The 22,615-nt window shown below is 28.7% G+C and overlaps 1 protein-coding gene across 3 annotated transcripts in view; it reads left to right on the plus strand.

Moving 5' to 3' along the window:
* LOC112689549 (basic phospholipase A2 pseudexin A chain) overlaps positions 1-21,848 on the plus strand; it is a 25,716-nt gene extending 3,868 nt beyond the window's left edge. For all 3 annotated transcript variants that reach the window (XM_025563319.1, XM_025563321.1, XM_025563320.1), the window contains 5 exons: positions 13,584-13,728; positions 15,871-16,002; positions 16,089-16,195; positions 18,653-18,808; positions 21,182-21,848. In XM_025563319.1, the coding sequence (XP_025419104.1) occupies positions 13,584-13,728; positions 15,871-16,002; positions 16,089-16,195; positions 18,653-18,792 (524 nt within the window). In that variant the 3' untranslated portion in view covers positions 18,793-18,808; positions 21,182-21,848. The remainder of the gene's footprint in view (positions 1-13,583; positions 13,729-15,870; positions 16,003-16,088; positions 16,196-18,652; positions 18,809-21,181) is intronic.
* Positions 21,849-22,615: the final 767 nt, after the last annotated feature.

The raw sequence follows: 22,615 nt of genomic DNA on the forward strand, positions 1-22,615 counted from the left end.
TTATTATTATTATTATTATTATTATTATTATTATTATTATTATTATTGTTATAATTATTACTATATTTGGTATATATTTTCATTAATTATATTATATTAACTTATTGATTTTAAAAAATTATCAACTCTAACATGGATTCTAATGTTTATCAAGAAATGACATTGGCATGTATTTAAGAGCTGGATATATGAATGGAAATCAATATCTGTTATGAGTTTTAATAAAATGTCCCATGGATATTAATTATTGATTTTTTAAATACGATTTTTCCGTTTATAAAAAAAAGTCATAAAATATTTTTCTTATAACTACAAAAGCTGTTTTCTATGTATTTTTTTGATGACGTATTTGCCAAAGTTATTTTAAAATAACTGATAAACGATGGAGAAACAACAAAACTTATTGTTCAATTGATACGTTTTCTACGTTTATAATACTATATACTTAGAAGAAACATTATGTATCAATAGTGTTAACGAACTTAAAAATAAGCAAAGTTATTACATTGTTCATAAACTACATTATTTAGTTTATTTGATGTGATACCTTTGATCTGAGAGGGAAGGAGAGGTCGGGGAGGAAAGCTGTAACTTAATATGAAGCCTTCCGCTCATATAATGATTTTCACTGGTCAATATGTATTTTGTTAATTATTACACTATGACAATAACGGTCGGTTAGATTTGAGAAAGTAAGACATGCGGTTTATAATGACATTGAAATTAAAAATAAATCACAGTAGATTTGATTTTCGTCTCAACCAAAGTAATTGTACTTGCAAATGAAAATAATACCTATTCTTCCTACTTATCAATCATTATACATTAGACAGACGTCACGCAAAACATCATCGGAGTGTATCGGATGAACAATTTGCTTTTCCTATCGCGGACCATCGCCGTAATTAGATTATAAATTTGTTGTCAACCATGGTTTCAGATTTATAACATTATAATTTCTTAGGAACCATTTATTTCATCAATTTTATTGGATTACAGATGTCGAATAACCTAAACATTTGTTACTTCATCGAAGACTTGGTTTCATTTTGATTTAAATAATTTTTAACTTGAATACCAAGAATTATTATTTTGTAAAATGAACACATTAAACGAGATAAATACCTAAGATAATAGTAGATACATACTACATATAATATATACAAATAAAACTTAATTAATTAATGATTTATCATTACAAATGTATTTAAATTCATTATCCTTCATCAAATTATTTTAATTGCATATTCAAATAACTGCCGTCACATAATACATCCTATGTCGTAGAATGGGGTATTAGGATATTGTTCAATACTAAATTCATTTTTTAATCAATGTGTTTTTCATAACTTATATTTTTTTGATATTCAAATTAGTTTAAACTAACAATTGAAGAATAAATAGTTAATAAAATATTTAAATAATATATACCTATATAATGAAAATAAAATTCTAGTCTCTAAAGTTAGCATAAAATATTTCGATTGATAATACGAGTGATGTGTGTTGAAAAATGTTAGTAAATTTGATACCCTGGTGGCATGAGTTATTAAGTGTTGTGATCATGTATACTATTAATTTTATGGAATATTCTGTGCAGAGCTTGTACTTAGGGTGGATTCGTAGAAAAATGTCATGAAACCTGGTTGGAGATCCTCGTGAATGCCAATTGTCTATCTCCAATGTATGTGCAACACATACGTGTAATACGTGTAGTCTAAGTTTCAAGAAATCATATTGACTTAGTGCCATAATAATAAATAAAATAAAATAATAATATATTAATATTTATTAATGAATAAATTATTATTATTAAATTATTTATTAATACATTTATAAAATAAAAGAGAAGAAAAGAAATTATATCCAAGTAAAATGCAATAAAATTTTAAAAATTATTTTGAATATGATCAACATATATAATTTAATTTAAATGTATATTAATATTCATTTTAATTTCAATATCATTTATAATATAACATTAGCGAATTATAATTAATATTTCAACTATAATGTTTGAATCTATTTTACTTTTGACACGTATTTATTAATAATTAATTAATTTAGTGTTGTGAATTGAATAGACTATGTATTTATACCGAATTTTTGTTCTCGAATTATTTTCAATTTTTTCAAATTTTTAAATCTTATTATTATTTAATTTATATATAAACAAGATTATAAATATTATGATAATATTTTTAGAAGATAAAGCTAGAGATATAGTTACCATTTCAATAATTATAAGAAATAAATTCAATTTAAAGTAATATTTATTTTTACATTATGACGATATTATAATTTTATACGTAGGTAAATAATTAAACTTAATTTGACTTTTATTGTATTAAAAAGCATGTGAAAGTAATTTCATCAGCCACAAATGATTAAAATGATATAATTAATGTAGTTCTAATTTTTATCTAACATAAATAATAATATTATGTATTAATGATTTTATAATATATTTTATTCAAAATAAATAATTATAATTTCCTATAGTTTAAAAAATGAATCGAAATAAGTGATATTTTGCAAAGATTATATTTTCATTCAATCATTCTATTAAAATTGTTATCTAAGAAATTTAAAAATAGTATGATTACAGTATAATATATAGAGTAGAAGAAAATAAATAGGAGGTATAGACATATAGACATAAAGAATAATCGTAATACAATACATATTGTACTGTCAAAATAAATTTACGGATGAAACGAAATAAGTTTATGTATGAATAGTGAATATTAAATAATATTTGCACTGTGTTATGATTTAATGATACTATTTTAATAATAAATGTGTAAGAAGTAAAAAATTACAGATATCGCAAGTATTATAAATCATAGTATTATATTTGTATTTGTATATTTTATTTGTAGATTTTTTTCCATAACCCGACGCCCAAGCAAAAATCGTAAACGCTATTTTCATAAATGCGATTGATACTCAAACGTATGAAGTGTCAAAAGTATAATAAAAAAGATAATACTATTACAGTCACGCCAAACGTGAAACTATTAAACTAAAAATATGAAGTCCTATGAAATGGCCAATAAATGCATACATCAATTGACTTGTCTTAGATATTCTTATGAAATATGGTTGATATTCAATACAAAGGTTATTTCATTTTAGAAAAGTCACAAGTTTTTTCAAAATGAATTAATTAAAATCTTATTATATAGTATTAACATTTTCATGATAACGTTTTATTATAATATAAATTTACATTATAAAAAATTGTATTCAAAGATGCCCCATATTGTATGGGCGTATTTGAAGGAGGAGGGGCGAAGGGGCATTCATTCTCGCACATGACTCGTATTTTTGTTGAATATAATACATTGATTTACTTAAAAAATGTAATGTATAAATAATTAAGAATATAAATTACTAGTCTATCATTATAATATATTATCATTATAACAGAAACATGAGCTGTAGATAATGAACTGTAAATTATTTTTAAGTTTGTATTGAAGAAAAATTAATTTTGCTCCCCCACCATGGCCTCAACTCAAATAGGCCCTTGCCATATTGATTACAAATAAATTTCGTCATTCGAAAACTAATTACTTTTCGTACCAATTATTAACAGTACATATACAGTCTGATATGGTTAGTGGATTTAAAAGTTCAATATTGTTTTAAATATATAAAAATATAAGTCTTCCATAATACGTTAAATTAAAATAATTTAATGTTCTCTAAAGCTTAACCAAAAAAAACTAACCAAAATATGTTCTTTTGAAATATTTTTTAATAATTTTTTAAAATATTATCTTTCAAAAAAAATTAAATTTCAATTTTCCAACAGAAAATTAAAATATAATTTTTAATAATATTTAAGTTCGAGAGATTGTATCATGTAAATTACGCACAAAAAATTATACAGTAGAAGTAAATACATAATTTATGTTTTAAAATTGGTAAAAAATATAAATATTAGAATCCACCTAAATTGCAATTATAAAAATTGGTCGTTTTTTTGAATCAATTAATTATTTGTTTTATGTCACTAATCAATTGAAACAACCATAATTTTTATTTTTATTTTTCGATATTTAGTTTCACTTAAAAACACATTTTATATTATTATTAATATAATATTACTAATAGAAAATACTTACCAATCGTTGTTCGTTTTTTATTTTTTCATCCTTTTCCTTCTTCTTATTTGAAAAACTCATTATTATGAAATATTGGCTAGTGAGTGAAAAAAAAAAATTGGTCATATTTGTAATCCGAATACACTAATATTATTGTTTATTTGAATCAATGAAACGTTAACATTTGACATTTTAGCTTAACGCATTTATCGAGTTGAATAATTAATTCGATACCAAGAGTAAACAATTTTTCTATAAAAACAAAAAATTTGATGAAAAATCAAGAAGGAAAACAAAATACAGTGAATATAACCTGTGTAGCGACTATGTAATTATATCAATTTGGACATAGAAGTCCTTTTCTATGTCAATGATAATAAAAGATTGTAATCATCAGCTAATCACAAACGATTTTTAAAAGATATAGTTTAAAATATATCTTAAAATCAAAGATATTGTAAAGTAAGAAAATATTTTATTTTAAAATAGTAACAATAATAATAAACTTTTATAATATAACCATGCAAAATAAATTTATTTTGATGAAATAACAACATGAAATATTTATAAATGAAAAGTGTTTATTGTGTATAATACAAGAAGTTAATACAACATTATTTTATTATATGAGTTTATATATATTTATTATTCATAGATACAATATATACAATTTTTTTGAATAATTTAACTCCAATAAATATTTTTTTTTTACAATTTTCGTAATATTTTGTGTTTAGAAACGCTTTTACAGTTCAAATGTATAAAAAAATTATTTATTTTTGTTATTATTAAAAAGTAATTTTGACGGATATTTTTAATTTGCCGATATCGTTATAAAATTGAGTTGATTTATTCAATTGGTATAATAAATTACACATAATTATAACCATGAATATTTTATTTATTTTACCCGGCTGTAGAAGGCTACAGTTGTTTAATAATTAAAACTGTATATTTTGGCTTCTTTGTTTAATTGATTTGTAAGTTTGTACTCATTCCATAATTATTGATTGATAAAATTACACACGTAAATTAAAATATATTATTTATTACGAATTCTTAGAATAAATAATTATTTAGTCTTATGTCTCATTAAAAAGAAGTAATAATATTTAACTTTTAGATTACTATAAATATACGAGATCAAATATTGGGTGTACAATATACATCCATATGACTTTGAAATTAGGTTTTAAATTACACAAAAATGGTGACTAACGCACATTTTTATATATTGTGTATAACATTAATCATTTTAGTTAGTTCTCCTATTACATTATATTAATTTAGATATCCAAGTAAAAACCCTCAACACACTTTCAGACACCTTTTCCCAGAAATCCCAGTGTCCATCAAGGTTTTCATAATTAATCTTCCCTCTTTTCCTAACATTTCCGTAACCCTCTTTCTGATTGCAATCAATAATATCACTGAAGAAATAATCCATCTAAATACACCCCTTCTACATGCTGACGATTTCACCATTTTTTGCCGCAGAACAAATATTAGTTTTATCCAACATATACTACAAAGTTCTACTAAAAAACTCATATCCTGGTCTAAAACATCATGTTTTCGTCTTTATCCTGAAAAAACCTATCTCATAGTTTTCAACCAGAAGAGGATAAGAAACAAGATCCATATTAATTTCTGAAACCATGTTATTGAAAATCAAACAAAAATTAAAATTTTAGGCGTTACTTTTGATCTTAAAACCTCATGGACCCCTCACATCCTACATTTAAAGAACGCTACTACACCAAAACTCAATATTATTAAAATTCATGCTTATACTTCATGGGGAGCAAAATATCAAACACTACTTAAAGTACATAAATCCTTGATTCTCTCAACTTGACTACGGTGCATCAATCTTCTTAACAAATCTAATTAGTACCAAACCTACACTCCTAAAAATATTGGAGACAATTCACAACTCCGGAATTCTTTTATCCATTGATGCTTTTTGTTCCAGTCCTATCAGTGGCGTACTTAAGAATTGTTATAGGGAGTTTATGGGCCATTGAATGACATAAATAATAGTGGGGAGCTTCGCCCCCTTCTATTTAAGTTTCTCGAAAAAATACTCATTAAATGCAGTATAATAATAATAATAATATTTTATTAAGGGAATAAAAGTAGTTTACTCCTTACACATTATAAATATTTATTTTTATTAAAATTATTTATTTATTATTTGGAATTATAATACAAAATCAAGTTTTTTTTTTGTTTAGTTGCTAATTCATCAATTACTTCATCAGTATTTATGTCCATTGTCCGATAAACTGATAAAAGTGCTAGTCCGTTAAGACGCTCCTTAGGACAATTAAAATAATAAATAATGTATTAGGTAGGTAATAATAAAATATTATAAATTATAATAAATTAATACTGTTTAGTAATAATAGAATATAATATAAGAAGAACCTCATTTATGGAATTTCTGCAGTATGATTTTAATCGTTTTAATGTGAAAAATCTCCTTTCAGGTGTTGCTGTAGAAACAGGCAAGGTAACTAATATTTTAAACAAAAAATGAATGATTGGATAAATATCATTATTGCAGTTTTTAAGGCTTCTAGTTCATATCTTTGTTAGATTTTCACAGCTTGACGCAAATTTGAGTTTCCATAATTTGAGCTGAGCCAAAATATTGTGTTTCTCGATATTAGGAAAATATAGATCAACTAACTTTTGAAATTCTATTTTATCATTATCTGTAAATCCTGAGTGAAATAAGCATTTAAAACCTATATACTAGGAATTTCAGCAGGATTTTTGTTAAGAAAATCAAAATATACCTTTTAACTATTATAATTTACAGTCAATGTTTTGTTATTATCTCTGTTACTTTATTTCGCTGTTATGCGTTTTCTATTGATAGTAATCCCTAATAGATCTGCTGATTTCTATAAGTGATACTTATGTAGATTAAAATATAAAATAATCATTAAGTTTTTAAATTACCTTTACTTCTACTACCTTTGGAAATTATTTTAAATTCTTTTTTGAAGCTTCTCGAAATATCTGTTAATATGCTAATAATATTTTAAATTAAATTTTTTGCTTTTTTAAGTCAATTTTTTCTTTCTACAGCTGTTTGAAAATTAGCAAACCATTTGAAAATAGTACCGAAGATTATTAAAATACTATAAAAATTATTTCAAATGAATAATATTTATATATCTACATACGTATTTAATTTTTAATTAAATTTAATATTTTACCTTGGTAACATATAGTGAAACTATAAACTCAGAATCTGTCCCATCATAAGCATCTTGAAAACTGCAGGAATTCCATCCCTTGCAATACGGAGAAGAAAACAAACGGCTATATTAGCAGCAAGTATATCAAGATCACCCCAATTCCTAACTCACCATCCAAAACATCTTCAACAATGATCACGAAAAATATAAACTTGGTAACCTAATACATCTATATACATCTCTTTATTATGCACCATGGCAATTCAGTAGGAATATTAATCTTAATCCACACAGATTCCCTAAGAATTCAACTTGTCCCATCATTTATTGAAATATTTTCAAAAAAAATTGTTCTCAAACGCATCTACAAACCCACATATACACTGACGACTCCAGCAAAGAAGGGTGTGTTGGAATGTCTATAATATGTGAAAAAACCACAATTAAATGGAAACTCTCGAATGACTGCTCAAAATATACCACTGAAGCTTTGGTAATATTTAAAGCCATCGAGTATACCATATCTAACATCAGCGACAACAATATTAATATTTTCAACGACTTCCTCTTTACCCTCACCAGTATCCAAAATGATTACTCCTCTTATTCGGAGGATATATATACAAATATATTCCATGTTTGGAAACGAACGAGCAAATAAGGCCACCAAACTCACTCACTTGTCTCCCGACGCTCAGAGTCATCAAAGATGATATATTACTTATATGTGAATGAAATAAAAAGACTACCAAATTTAATGAAATTAAGAATTCCATTCAGCTTTTTCTCTTCCTCATCAACACCTCAAGAAAACACGAGACCTCCATCAACCGTCTCAGAATAGAACACACCACCCTTATCTATTGAACTTTTAAAATTTCACTCACTCTTATATATTTAAGAAAAAAGACCTCACCTATTAATACATGTTGTGGGATCTTTCTCACGGTTAAACACATTCTAACTGATTGCAGAATTTATGACAAGGAAAAGAAAAGAGAAAAATTCCAAATATCAGATCACGTAGCGGAAATACTCAGTCCTGAACCCAACAACATTTCCAATCTCATTCAGTTCCTAACGGAAACTAAACTTATGAATAAAGTTAAACCTATATAACACACAATACGTTAATCTAATTGTACCTTTTTTTTTTCTATTCTTATTATCTGTACCATATTAAAATCTTATTCAATATAGTCATTTTAATACCTATGCTCCATGTATAAATATACTTAAAAATGTAATGCGTCCAATGGCCTTAGATGCCGCGGATAGTTAATATAATAAAAAAAATAAATTAGACATCCATATTTAAGTATTATGGATTTCTTAACTATAGTATATATAAATACATATTTTATATTACTTTTAATGTATAATTACCAAACTTTTAGTTCAAATAGTTTTAAACACCCAAAATGAGCAAAATAAATATTAGATGATACATAAATGTATTATTATAGGTGAGTGTAAGCGTATATAAATAAATGACCTAATTTTTTTTTCAAAAAAGCTATTATACTTAAATGACTCTTTGTTAATTTAGTTATACCTATTGGTCTAAAAATTCCGGTGATGAATAATAAGTACATGTAATTTTTTTATGCCTATATTCAAGAACAAATTTGACGAACTAAACGATCAATGTACAGAGCACAAAATTGTATCATACAATTTTCGAAATCTTATGAGATGAAATAACAACTTTTAGAGTACATTTTTTTATTCAGAGTTTTGTGAAGTTTTTCTGATGAGATTAAACAGTAAAAATAAAAATAATATACTAAATTTCTGTTAACTAAAAAATATTAAAAATTATGTGAGGTAAATTAAAACAAAAAGTTGAAATTTTAATAATTTCAGAAGAATAAACTATTATAAAACAGCTATCATCTGTTTTTTAAAAAATTACATAATAAATGGATATTTTATAATAATTCTCATCAAAATTTAAAAATGTATTTACTATTAATTTTAGTATTTGTCCCTGCAAGTCGAATAGAAAAATATAATTTTATCATTTTCACTCTCTCAGCACGTGTCTCATTAGATAATCTTCGTGAAAGACCCTGCTGTATTATGTGCATTTACACGTGTCACGTATTATATGTTGATGGTGTAGTGGCTACGCTATCACTTCGGTAGTTAGGTGCATTATACTAGTATTGTACTTTTACACGTATATATCTAGAATATTTTTTTTTTTAATACCGTCACTTAACGCGGTTAAATCCGGTGAGCATTACAATATCGAGTTCTCGCGATAGGCTATAGGCGTAGACGAGTTTATACATACATATAAGTACGAACAACATTTATATACACATGAGTCATATTGGGTAATCGATTCACGCCGTGTGTGTATAAGGTCACCGATTACCGTCGCCAAATTTTCTTTTTCTTCTACTGATTATCACCCGTCACCGCCCGACTATTGTGTGGAATTGGTTAATTATATCGTCTTGGCCGCCACGCGGATTTTAGGCGTGCACATTTTGTATTCGATTATTTTATCATTGTAACGGCCTAATATATATATATAACGCCTAATATATACATAAAAATACATATATACATGTACATTGTACATAATTTGTGGACATATAATTATTATATAAAAATACTTATACACTTGTCGACTGGAAGAGACCTTGTTCTACAAAATGGAAAACACACAATATTATAATATACGTATACTTAGTGTACCTTTATATGACGTATAAAAGAAAATCTTGTTGTACACTCGCCGTGCGCCTGATGCAATACGCGTAGCGATAAATTATATTAAATTCAGAAATGCGGCTTGCGAAGGTACCTACGTCGTCGAATTCTGTTTTCTGCTACAAAAAAGAGACTCGTTGTACCGTGGGCGTCCTGACAGTGTGTCTATGAAAGCATGTGCTACAGTTCAGTCAAGGGATTGCACAGCTGCACAGGGATAGATTATATGGATAATCGATTATATTATATCGCTACATCCCCCCGTGAACGGTGTATTCACTTCGACTGTAAGGCGTTCGGTGCCATAAACTTGACGTCAATAAATTACATATTATTTTTATGTGTACGCGAAATCGTCTTGGCCCGCATGCAAGAGACACGCGCGCCAGCATTACGTACACGCAACGGTCAGTACATTACTATCGATTCGCTTAATCTGCACATGATCATCAATCAAAACAGACGTAGGTCTAACCTGTCTGTATAGATGTGTATGAGTCGTTTAACAAATCGTAAAACGCGCACAAACATCGTAAAGTCGCCGTTAGCCCGGGTTTTTTTTCTCTTTCGTCTTAACGTCTTTAAGTATTCGACGTGGGCATGCACTAATAGTGCATTGATTTACCTATAGTTCATCAAGTATTAATATTGTGTTGGTAGTCAAGTGGCCATTGGTTTTCTTTTTATCAGCTTTAGGTAAGTAAGGTTACAAAGGTTGCAGAGAAGGTTTTCCCTGTATTGTGGCTACCACTTGCCGTCTGCTGTACGCTACGACTAGGTGCAGAAACAAAGTACCTATAAGTATATGGTTTTTTTCATTAGTACCCTAAAAAAATATAATATGTTATCTTATTTGAAGCAATATTATGTGCATGTTCCTCGTTAACCCATAACCGTTAAAAACTTTTATGTCCGACAAGATTGGTAGACCTACATGATTCAATAACAATATTTCTTTAATTATTTGATGAAATAACTGAAAGTTTATCAGGAATTTGTACATGGCCTGGTAAGAATTCTTCATCAAGAAAAAACATATAACTGTTTGCTATAAGACAACTAGAATATACTCTAGCATCTTATATACTGGGACACGTGTTGAGAATTAGTTTACCATTAAGTTTCTTCGGACAAAGAATATAGATATGATTGATGCTATTCAAACCACTGACGATGTGTCAAAAATAACTAAATTATTTACTTTAAATGATAAAAGTGAATTTAAAATTTAATTTGATTATGCAAAATTTAAATATGATGACTTAACCATATATGTATATATATATTCTTCGAACAGATTACAAGCCAAAAACAAATGCAATATACAGATTAATTTGCCTGAGGATTATTATTGAATATCTTTATTTAATCCATTTGTAAATCATTTTTAAATTAATCAAATGAACAATCTTGATGTCTCAGGTCTATCATTAAAAATTTTAATTATATTTTACCATCATCCAATTATATACTTGACGAAGAAAAAATTAAGTATTTAGTTAAAATGTATCAAGATGATTTAGCTTACAGAGGAGTGTTAGTAACTATGTATGAGTTTAAAATGTGGCAAAAAAAATGTGCAGGAACTTAAGATTTACTAAAAAACCTAATTTGATACCCTAACCTAATGACACTCTTCATAGATGTAATATATAAAATTTCCCTCGTACTTTCAAAATTTTACAGATTTTATCAACCCTACCAGTTATAACTGCTAACAGTAAATGATCTTCTTCAAAATTAAATATTATAAAAATCCGATAAAATAATGGTGGTGTAAATTGTTTCTACCTCCTTTCGGTCCTCGGACTGGATAATGGTAATGGGTGAATTCAGTTTTAAAGAAATTATAATTCATTTCTTTAGTAAAATGACTTTAAAAAAAATAAGAAAATTTCAGTGTTTTATATTTATACCAAAAGTGGTTAATTTTTTTTAAAAATATTTCCATTAATTAAAAAATGCTTCAAGTTTCTAATCATATTAATTTTGTGATTATGACTAAATAACTAAAATATAAAATATAAAAGCCTCATTTACAGCGCATATTTAACATTTTTACTTTATTTTTCGACAGTTTTTCCTCACGCCAAGAAAAACTATTAAAATTTTAGGAAAATTACGTCTTTAAAGTATCATTTCAATCCAATATTAAACCTAAAAATTTGCTGGATGAAACTTTTGAACCCGTATTAATATCCGAAAAAGTGGTTACAGAAAAAGAAACATCATTGTAAAACCATAAGATAACCATAAGATCCTTTGCGCTACTAAGAATCTAAAATACATTTGTGAAACACCACGTGTGAAAGTAGATTGAATGGTTTAGATATGATGAATATACTCAGTGATATACCGACTTGGGTAGTACACTATATTCGGAATACTATATTCAGAATACTTTTTAAGTATTTCGAATACTTTTTAAATAGTTTTTTTGAAAATATTCAATAAAGTATTTTGAATACTTATAATGAGTATTCTGAATACTGTATTTCGAATACCGTCAAATCATCTCTTTTTTTAATGATTTTATTACTTCTCCGTCGTATCTTGTATAATCTAATTTCAGGTATTTATTATTATTGTAAATCATAAACTAAAATAGTTATGTAATATACAAATACAATAAAATAATATATATTTAGTCTACAATTTCAAATATTTCTGTTGAGTGGACATCTATTATTTTTATAGTATGAAAACTAGAAGTATTTTAAAAGTATTCGGAATACTTTTTAAGTATTCTAAATAATGTATTTGAAATACAATTTATATAAAGTATTTGAATACATATTCGGAATACTATTTTTTGTAAGTATTCGAGTATTTATTCTAAATACTTTTAAAAAGTATTTTACCCAAGTCTGGTGACTTGGTCATGTCATGTCACAAGTCTGGTCACCCTAATGGTGTCTTAAATGAGAAGCCAAAACAAGAAAACTATGATTTATGTAATGTATAAAGTTATTAAGTTATTAAGATTTTTTTTGATAATTAAATATTTTAAATTAAGTATAAAAAAATTAAAAATATGTTTATGTGTACCTACTGTATAGATCTAAACTCCCCTAATGAAAAAACGCGGTTACATCACTGCCGGTAGTTTAACACTGCAGATGACAAAAATGAAAAACTTTTATGTTTGCTCGAAACCCATAGATGTATTAAAATTTATAGCAGTCGAATCGGGCATTCTATTAATATTCCATTATATTATGTTCTATTCTTATGCAGTATAACTGTCCACTTAACCACTAGATGCCTATTACGACCTGAGCAAATTATAAATATTTGTCCATTTTAATAATATCTGAAACTATATTAGTTTCCTTATTACTAATTATTTATTATCGCACTGATTGAAATATATAACATTAAATATTTATGGGGTATAAAATTACATAACAATTTAATTCTTTGACTATTTGCTATTTAGTGCTCGTATAATGCCCGATTTGACCATATGCCTGCAACTTGTATACAAAAATAGATAAGTCATTTTATTATGCTATAAATTTTTCTTTTTTTCCAGACATTAACGCTTTGGCTCGAAAAATATACCACAAAAATGGTACTGCGGTACCCATTGACATCTACGTTAGCTATACGAACAACCCATGGGGACCGTCAGCCGTGTTGGACAACGGCCAATCTAGCAGTGGTAAAGAACAATATAGGTGAGGGAATAGCGTTTTTAATGTAATTATTAGGGCGCGGATTTTTATGTAATTACATATATTTATTTAATGTGAATTTCTCAATTCTAATTAAAAATAAGCACGTTTCATAACACCCTGAATAATACGAAACCTTTTTTTATTTTACATATTTTCACATATTTTGATGTAAATACATATTTTATAAATATTTCACATTTTCATACCATTTCAATACAGTTTTTATTTAATTTACAATTATTATATTGGAATTAAACGAAAGAAGATATTTCAAACCTTGATTCAGATACTACAATTGCTATTACTTCTGATATTATGTAAATTAATAACTTGCAAAATAATTTAGCATATATTTCCAAAAAAATTTTTTTTTAGTTAAAATAATAAACTATTAGTAACATTGAATCTAACAATAATTGAAAATCTCGCGATAGTGGAAAATGCAGAAATTCAATAAAATTAAGTTCAAGGAGAACCCGGACTTATAATAAAAATTAATTAAACTACGTACTGGGTAATACGTTGGTTTACAAAAAAATTAAAATTATTAGATATAATATTATTTATATAAATGAGAATATGTCAAATTATGTTATGTGGTATAAAATATGCTCCATTAACCTCGGTTGACGTTGAATGCAGCCTCAGCCGCTACGAGTTGATTTTGAAATCTAACTGCCGTACATTAAAATTTTAAAACCTTTAAATGTACGTCTTATCCAATTGTTCCAAAGGAGACAACAATGAAGATTGTTAAATGAATAATTATTAATTAATAATTAAAAATTAATGGAAAATACCGATTTTTTTTGTTAAATATTTTACGTTTTTTAATATTTTAGCAAAAATAAGAACATAAATATTTACATATTTTAACTTTTCTATTACATAAAAATCCGCGCCCTAGTAATTATATATGGAAGCTACCATGTTTTTCTTGTAATTACACTGCAGACGCATATCGCATATTATATCATAATATCGATGCGTTATGATTTCGAATAAAAATAAAATCGGAATTACGTAATACCGTGTGGGTTAAATTGTTTATTTTTCTCAGTTTCATAACATAGCATATTATGACATTTTATAATCTTTAATGTATTATATTGATGAATACTGTTTAATAATTCAAATAACATTTATCTTGTTTAATGATTGAAAGTGTATAACTTGAACATAATAAATACCACATTGAATGCTTATAATATTGATATTTGTATGGGATATTTTACCATAAGGCATTTTTCAGAATCACTGAACTAGTTTGATTTTAATGAGAGAACATGATATTTTAAACGTATACCTATTTATAAATTATCATAAAATGAAAATCACAAAATTACGAAAATATATTTCCTAGTGACAAAAGATTTCTGAAACATCACTACATCATCCCACGCCTAATACCTAATAACATTTTAAGACTGTAGGTAATATCTAGCGCAAATGTATTCTGATTCCTTTAATTATCCTTACATTTTAGATTTTACGATTTAAATTAAACATTCAGTGACATTCATTGTACCATATCAAGTCATCAAATATTTATTCTCCGTTATGATGTACAGTAGAGCCATAGAGAACAAATCATATGTAAGTCATAGTATATGATATGATGAAGTAATAATATAAATTAAAAAAATAAAAATAAAATCATAATAACATAATTTCAAAACTTATTTCGTTTAAGTTATTATGACGATAATCAACTAAACTACCTGTATATAAAATGCACGATTGAAAATATTTCAAATACGTATAATGAATATATTATATACTATTGACTGCACGTCATAGAAATTGTATCTGAATTTTTACCACACGAATAATTTTCTTCGTCCCACAACAATAATACAGTTAAATGAACACCTGCAGCTTTTGAGTTTAGGTTTCATGTTTTTTTAAAAGCAATATTCTTCAAGCAATAGAATAAAAATTGATTTTTGTACAATAATTTTTAAAATATAAACATCAAATTAACAAAGAAAAAAATGTATAGGTTAAATTTAAAACAATTACTAAAGTGTCAACAATTCGAAAGTGATCGGTTTTAATGATTATTTTCTAAAACGTTAAAATGTGTTTATAATAATAATTTGTGTTTGATAGTAATGTTTGTATGTGTTTTCATTGTTTTAGGCCCAAAAGAAGTGTATATCAGCTTTACAATATGGTTGTGTGTGCAACCGGTTGCAATCCACTCTCTTACCTCGGTTATGGTTGTTATTGCGGTTTTCTGGGTTCTGGATCTCCAGTAGATCCCATAGACAAGTTAAACACAACAATTTTACTGTCATTAGTATCAAATTGCAAAAATTCAAACGGATTTTCCAAATTTTTTTCTGATATATTTTTAGCTGCTGCAAAATGCACGACTGGTGCTACGACAGTGCGGACTGCCCTATGTTCCTCGAATACTTTACTCCATATGTCTGGACATGTTACAATAAAAAACCATTGTGCTGTAAGTAATAAGAATTTAAAACAATAGCAATTGGTCATAGATTTATTCAACACAATAAAATTTAGAAAATATAATATGAGATACATCAAAAATAGTATAAATATGCCCATAGCATTCTCAATGGTTGTAATTACTCTATCCGCACAATAAGATCTGACATTTTAATTCAAATTAATATTTTGATCTTTCTTTCAAACAAGCTTAGACTTTATTCAATGCTAATCAAGGTGTGAGAGAATTTTCAATTTTCTTTAAACGTTACATAAATAATAACGAATAATACATTAAATAATTTGAATTATATTACATACATGTATGTATAAAATATAATATAATTACCCGTAAAAAATTCCATCAAATTTGTTTTTGTACCTCCTGATATCCAGACCAATAGTGACATAAGGTTTTTCATAACATTTTATTCGATCACATAGCTTGGATTAAAATCATAATTTTTTTACATCAAAATGTGGTATTTAATCTGGGATTCGTAGATAGTGGATTTATATCCGTGATTTTAAATACAAGCCACTGACCTGCGCAACTATTTTGTTTACGACAGCAAAATTAAAACAGTTCTCAGACTACATTTATTATGGCGCAAATTCTGAAACTATAATGTGGTATTGCTTATTATAAGGTGTACACACAAAAAAAAAAACCGAAAGCCCGTTTGGAGAAATTACATAGTACTTTATATGATAATAATTGCGTTGCACTAACTATCTCAAGGAAAACGTTATATACCATGTGAACCAGTGTATGAATAATAATATAATATTTTATCTTTGAGGAACGGTTTTCACGAGTACTATAACAATCATACAAACAATTATATTTCGAAAGATTAATAAAATATCAACAAAATAATAAAAACGTAAAAGTATCTTGTATTAAATATATAAACGCGTTCATAGACATTCATTTACTTTGCTTAAATATTACTGCTCGTATTGAGATTTTAAAACGATTATAAAAATTAATGTACCTAATTCATTATTTTGAGGGATTTTAGTTTCACCAGTAGAGTATTGGTTATACGTAGAAATTATGTTACGAAATTCAAAAGACCATAGTTTTTGACTGGTTTTATCTTCTTATAAGATATACTGGAAATGGGAACCTTAATATTTAATTATTATAAATGATATTTCGCTGTATTTTGTTTTATTTATCCGTACAGAAACTGATTTCGTTAAAAGCGATGTACCATATACATTCTATATTTAAAATATACTGTCATATTAAACTTTTATTTAAATTTCTAGTGTTTAAATATAGATTTATTAAATAAAAAATCCAGTTACATTTTATATTATATATGATTTGAAAAATATATAAAACAATTAAAATTTATAGAATTGTCTGTAAAAAATACTTAAACTTTAGTTAATACACAGTACAAATGTACTTTTATTTATATTTTAAATATCGCTATGTATTGGTATAGTTTCAAATATTTCAATTATTAAACATACATTTTTCAAGTAAATTTATGTTTTTATTTTGCTAATTTGAAGTAGTCATCACAATACGTTATTTTAAAAATATATTGTAACATAATTCTGTTTTTGCTTTATCAAAAACTAATTTTTAGTTTCATATTAAAAAATATAATAGTTTCCTAATAAATTCGATTCATAAAAAATGTATATTCGATTGAAATTATTATTGAAAAAGTTATTTGTTATTATTTATCATTTATATGAACAAAATAGTGAACCAAAACGTTCATGGTACCCCCTTACTAAGTTATATTCATTTTTCACTTTTAAATTAAAATACTGAATTAACGATTTCAAATCAAAATAAAATATTTTTTCATTAACACAACAAAATGATTGTTAAGTTTTCAAATAAATTACTCTAGAAAAATAAACAATAATAATCATATAGTGTACAATATAATTTCTGCGTGTTTTTAGTAACAATGAGGTTATAATAGTTTTAAACAAATAGATGGATGCGGTTTAATGATTTCAAAATAAAATGGAACAAATCTTATTTGTGAGGTTAATATTAAGTTGTTACATATCTACAGTAGAAACACAATGTTTACTTTTTGTTTCATTTTTTGTTTTATATTTTTTTATTTACTGTATTTATTGGTATCGGACGTTCTAAAATTATTATTGTCGTTTTTGAGTAAATATTAATATCTACACAAACAGGACACAAATCATGAGTTTCTAAATTAGACTAAATATTTTCAAGTAAAATTTAAGAAATTATTTGAAACACGTTGTAATTATAATTACCTATAGGTTTGAAAAAGTTAAAAAAATAAAACGTGTGACATGTAAATTATTCAATTCTTCTATTACGTACTAGAAAATTAATCACTATATCAACGTATAAAATGAAACATATTAGTACAAATAAAATTATTTAATTAAATATACAGATAGTTTTCAGAATTGTTTGTAATATAAACCTTACATCGTTTTTATGAGGTAGCGATGGGAGGAGGATGCAGCCAGCGGTTGTGCGAGTGCGATCAACAGCTGGCCATGTGCTTAAAGCGTTTTGGATGTCCGACGCAGAAAGCACTGTGCAAGACGAGTCCGTGGAGATGGTTTCAAAACGTGTTGTTTTGAAATGCAAACATAGCCGGTGACTATACCGATTAATTAAATAGCATACAGTGTGACTACGGTATATGTAGTGGATTAACAGCACGTGTCGCCTGTGCACCTGTTTTTGGTAGACCTCCTTATATAAATTAACTATTTAATCACGGGTTTGCAATGTTTCGGTTACACCACCTGAATATTCGTGCATTGAAGACGTGTGCTGGACACTTGGAGCTGTGGCTCTAAAACTTGTGTACTTACGTTGATCGTAACAGGTACCTAGCGCATATTGAAATGAACAGTTATCGTGAACTCAAACTGTTAAGGTGGCTGGTACACAAGTAATTGCAAGTTTGTCAATCGTGCAGATATAATATTTTTGTACAAGTATGCATGTACGTTCGTATGGTAATTGTGCGCAAGATTGTGATTGTCCAAGCGGAACGAAGATAGGCTGTATTTTCTTTCGCATGTTTGTACAAGTCACGCCGGTAAATGTGTGTTCGTACGTCAGTGTGTATAAATTCAAATCGCAATCGGTAAACAATAAACTGTTAAGACGTGATAACGTTTTGTTTGTGGAGAATTTGTAGCATTTCTTTTGTTAACGATGTGCTTAGGACGTACGAAAAGAATGTTGAGAATGACTTGAAGATATCATTCGTGCTTACCGATCACAACCATGTCTCTGGCGGATTAAATCTAAAGAATACCGCGATAAGCCGAAAAAAGAAGCAATATGATGACTGTATGAATTAATTGAACCGTGATGCGGTTGTAAAAAAAAAATAACAATAAAAAATAATAGGTTCAGACTTCTTGACATCAAATACAGAGCATATTTTAATTGTCCCCTTGTGATAATTGAATGTTACTCAGTGGTGAATGATAATGCCATTGACCATGCTCCGCTGGTAGACAGTTTTACTGAAGTTGTTTGGAACACAAACCGAACTTGCTTTTCACGCGTGATTATGCCGTGTGAGGCTACAAAGAGAAAATTATGGATGATTGACGAGCTTGCAGTTACGTGTGTAGCCATCTTTCAGCAGTACTCGCGATCATCGTCCACCGAACAGATATCTTTTCCACGTCATAGCGCTACAACCGCTCTACACTTTCGGGAAGCGAATTTCGTGTTCTCGCCGTAAACATCGAAATGCCTTGGAACACTCGATTCCAATAGGCTACCGTTAAAACATTAGTAGCTCAATGGTCTTCACCGAGTGCGTTCGTGGTTCACTCAGTCCCGGGAAGAGTAGGTGCAGTTGGCCGGGCATTACCCTCGAACCAGGACCGGCTTTAGATACGATCAACGCGTGCGACGGTATAGGTCGCCAGAATCAGAAGGGCGCGAGAGAGGCGTCAAAATTAGAATTGAATTTGATCAATCGTTGGGAACGCAAATTATCTACTATTGATAGAAAAAAAATGTCACGATGCGATACAATATAAATTTGATTATTATTACAATTATCATTATTTATTATTCGATCGACATGCAAGGATTGGCCGCATCTGTATGTACAATTACAGGTTCATAAACTCATTAATTATTACAAGTATTACTATGTTTGTTCTCCGAATGATTTACAAATACGTGGCAAATATGCACGTTTGAAAAATTATTTTGAACATTCATGATTACTAACAAGGCTCAAATTATAATATGTATATCCAGGGCCGGATTTAGAGAGGAGCCCACGGGGCCTCAATAAGATTCAATTAATAAGAGGCCCCCACAAAACTATTAACTTTTTTTTTTAATTTTTCTAGTAATTTGCAAAAGAATATTCTATTTTTTTAAGTTTGACAAGTGGCGCTATTAGTGTGTGATTAAACGAATCGCTAGATTGGGATTGGTAATTTTCTATTATAAATATAATTACTCAACCACAGTGTTGAGTGATGGGTCGTTAATCATAATAGTTGTTTGAACTTCGAAAATAGGATTAACAGGATTAGCAAAATTGATGTGATAAGAAATGAATAGCATGACGAGGGAACAACCCATCAGTAATATAATTTTAAATTTTAAGTTTCAAAGCATCTAGATCTAATAAAAATTCTTATACTTCAATCTTATGTGGGCCCCGGGGCCCCCACAACCCTAAATCCGACCTAACCCGTGTGCATCGAGGCGCGTCCGGGTCCCGAAATTCCGCCTGTTCAATTTATATGTTTGAGTCGTTCAAGACGGATGATCGCCAAAATACACGATTCTCGCACTGAACGCTGAAAGTGCTAAAGCCGGCCCTGCCCTCGAACCGTCCGATGCGCGTGTAACTGCAGCCGATTCGCGTCACACGAAACCGTGTGTCCGCTGTGCGCAGCGCGTCATAAACGTCGCATTGTAATCTAATACGACGTCGCGCCCACGGGCGTGTTTTTTTTTTCTCTCTTCTGATTTCAGACGGCGCGGAGCTTCCGGACTCCGAAATTTCTAGTCATTAGAACGCGGGCAGGTCAGAACCGTCATGTCGCCCGTGCACCGTTCGCGCACGGCACTGCAACGGCGAGGGCGCGGTGCACGGCGGTCGGGAACGCGTGCGAACCAGCGACCAGCGGCCGTGGCCGGTTAGACGCCTAACCTGACCCGCGTCCGCGCGTTACGTCCGTACGGGACCGGCCGGAGCAGACCGGGAACGTCGTGTGGCAGCTGCGATTGCGTCCCGCGCGAAGGCGAACCATCGAAAACACCGGGACCGGTCGACGCGGGGCTGATCGGAACCGAACGTTCAAACCCTCACCAACCACTCACCGACAGCTTCACACGCTAAACACGCACGCACAACATACGGCTTGTTTTTTTTTTTTTTTTCGTTTTTTGTCAAAATATGTCCGTGTAAATCGTTGTTTGATGTAATCAAACCGCGGTGTAACGAAAAACATCCATAAGTCACGAACTGCTTTTTCGAACATTGGACGTGACGTACGGTATTCGCGTCCGTCAAAACGAGTGTACGCGATGCACTCCGGACGATACGAACACTTACGAAGAAGAAGAGAAGAAACACATGCATTGTAATAGAAATGTGTACAAACGTTTAGAAAACAAATATATGATTTTCACCACATTATTCGAATTCTTTAAGTATAAATTTTTTGTTAAGAATAAGCACTTTGTTTGTTGTTCCTACGACGTATTGTTTAAGTATTAACATCTGTATTTTATTTTGTACATTACTTACATGTTATAACAGTGAGTTTCCAATTTTTTTTTTCTGCATTTGTATTTTGTATAGAGAGCAAGTAAAATTATTTTCTAATCTTTACTGTGGGAGAAACCTGGTAAGATTAAAGGTAGGTTAGCGGTATTTCAAATGTTGATACCGATATTCGGTATTTGTTCAACCGGCATCAACGGGCTTACTGAAAATCCGATATTCACGGTACCGTGTTTTCGGTTACCGGATCGCGGTGTATGAGTATTATTAAATACAGAAAATACCGGACACCAGTGATTACTGGCACATGGCCAAAATACCATCAGCTGTAATTAGAGGCAGGGAAGTCGTGAGGGGGTGGGAAATAGGGGCAGTTGCTCAGGGCCCCGCGCCTAAAATTATAATTAAGGCCTCGTGGTTCTGATTTAACTGAACTTTAAATATTTTATTAATATAAATTATAAGACCCAATGTTTATTTTGCCCAGTACCTCACAAACTCTAGCACCGTCAGTGATTTGAGGTAAGATGGAAAATAGTGTACCTTGAAAAATGTAAACGGTTTAAATTAACCAGTCTAGACCATTCTTGATAGACCAGTATTTTTAAATAAAACAATATGATACATCATATTGCGCATCCTTAGAATACAAACGACATAACTCGGAAATAGTAATTACT

Source organism: Sipha flava, unplaced genomic scaffold (assembly GCF_003268045.1).
Source record: "Sipha flava isolate LNK unplaced genomic scaffold, YSA_version1 44_pilon_pilon, whole genome shotgun sequence".
NCBI lineage: Eukaryota > Metazoa > Arthropoda > Insecta > Hemiptera > Aphididae > Sipha > Sipha flava.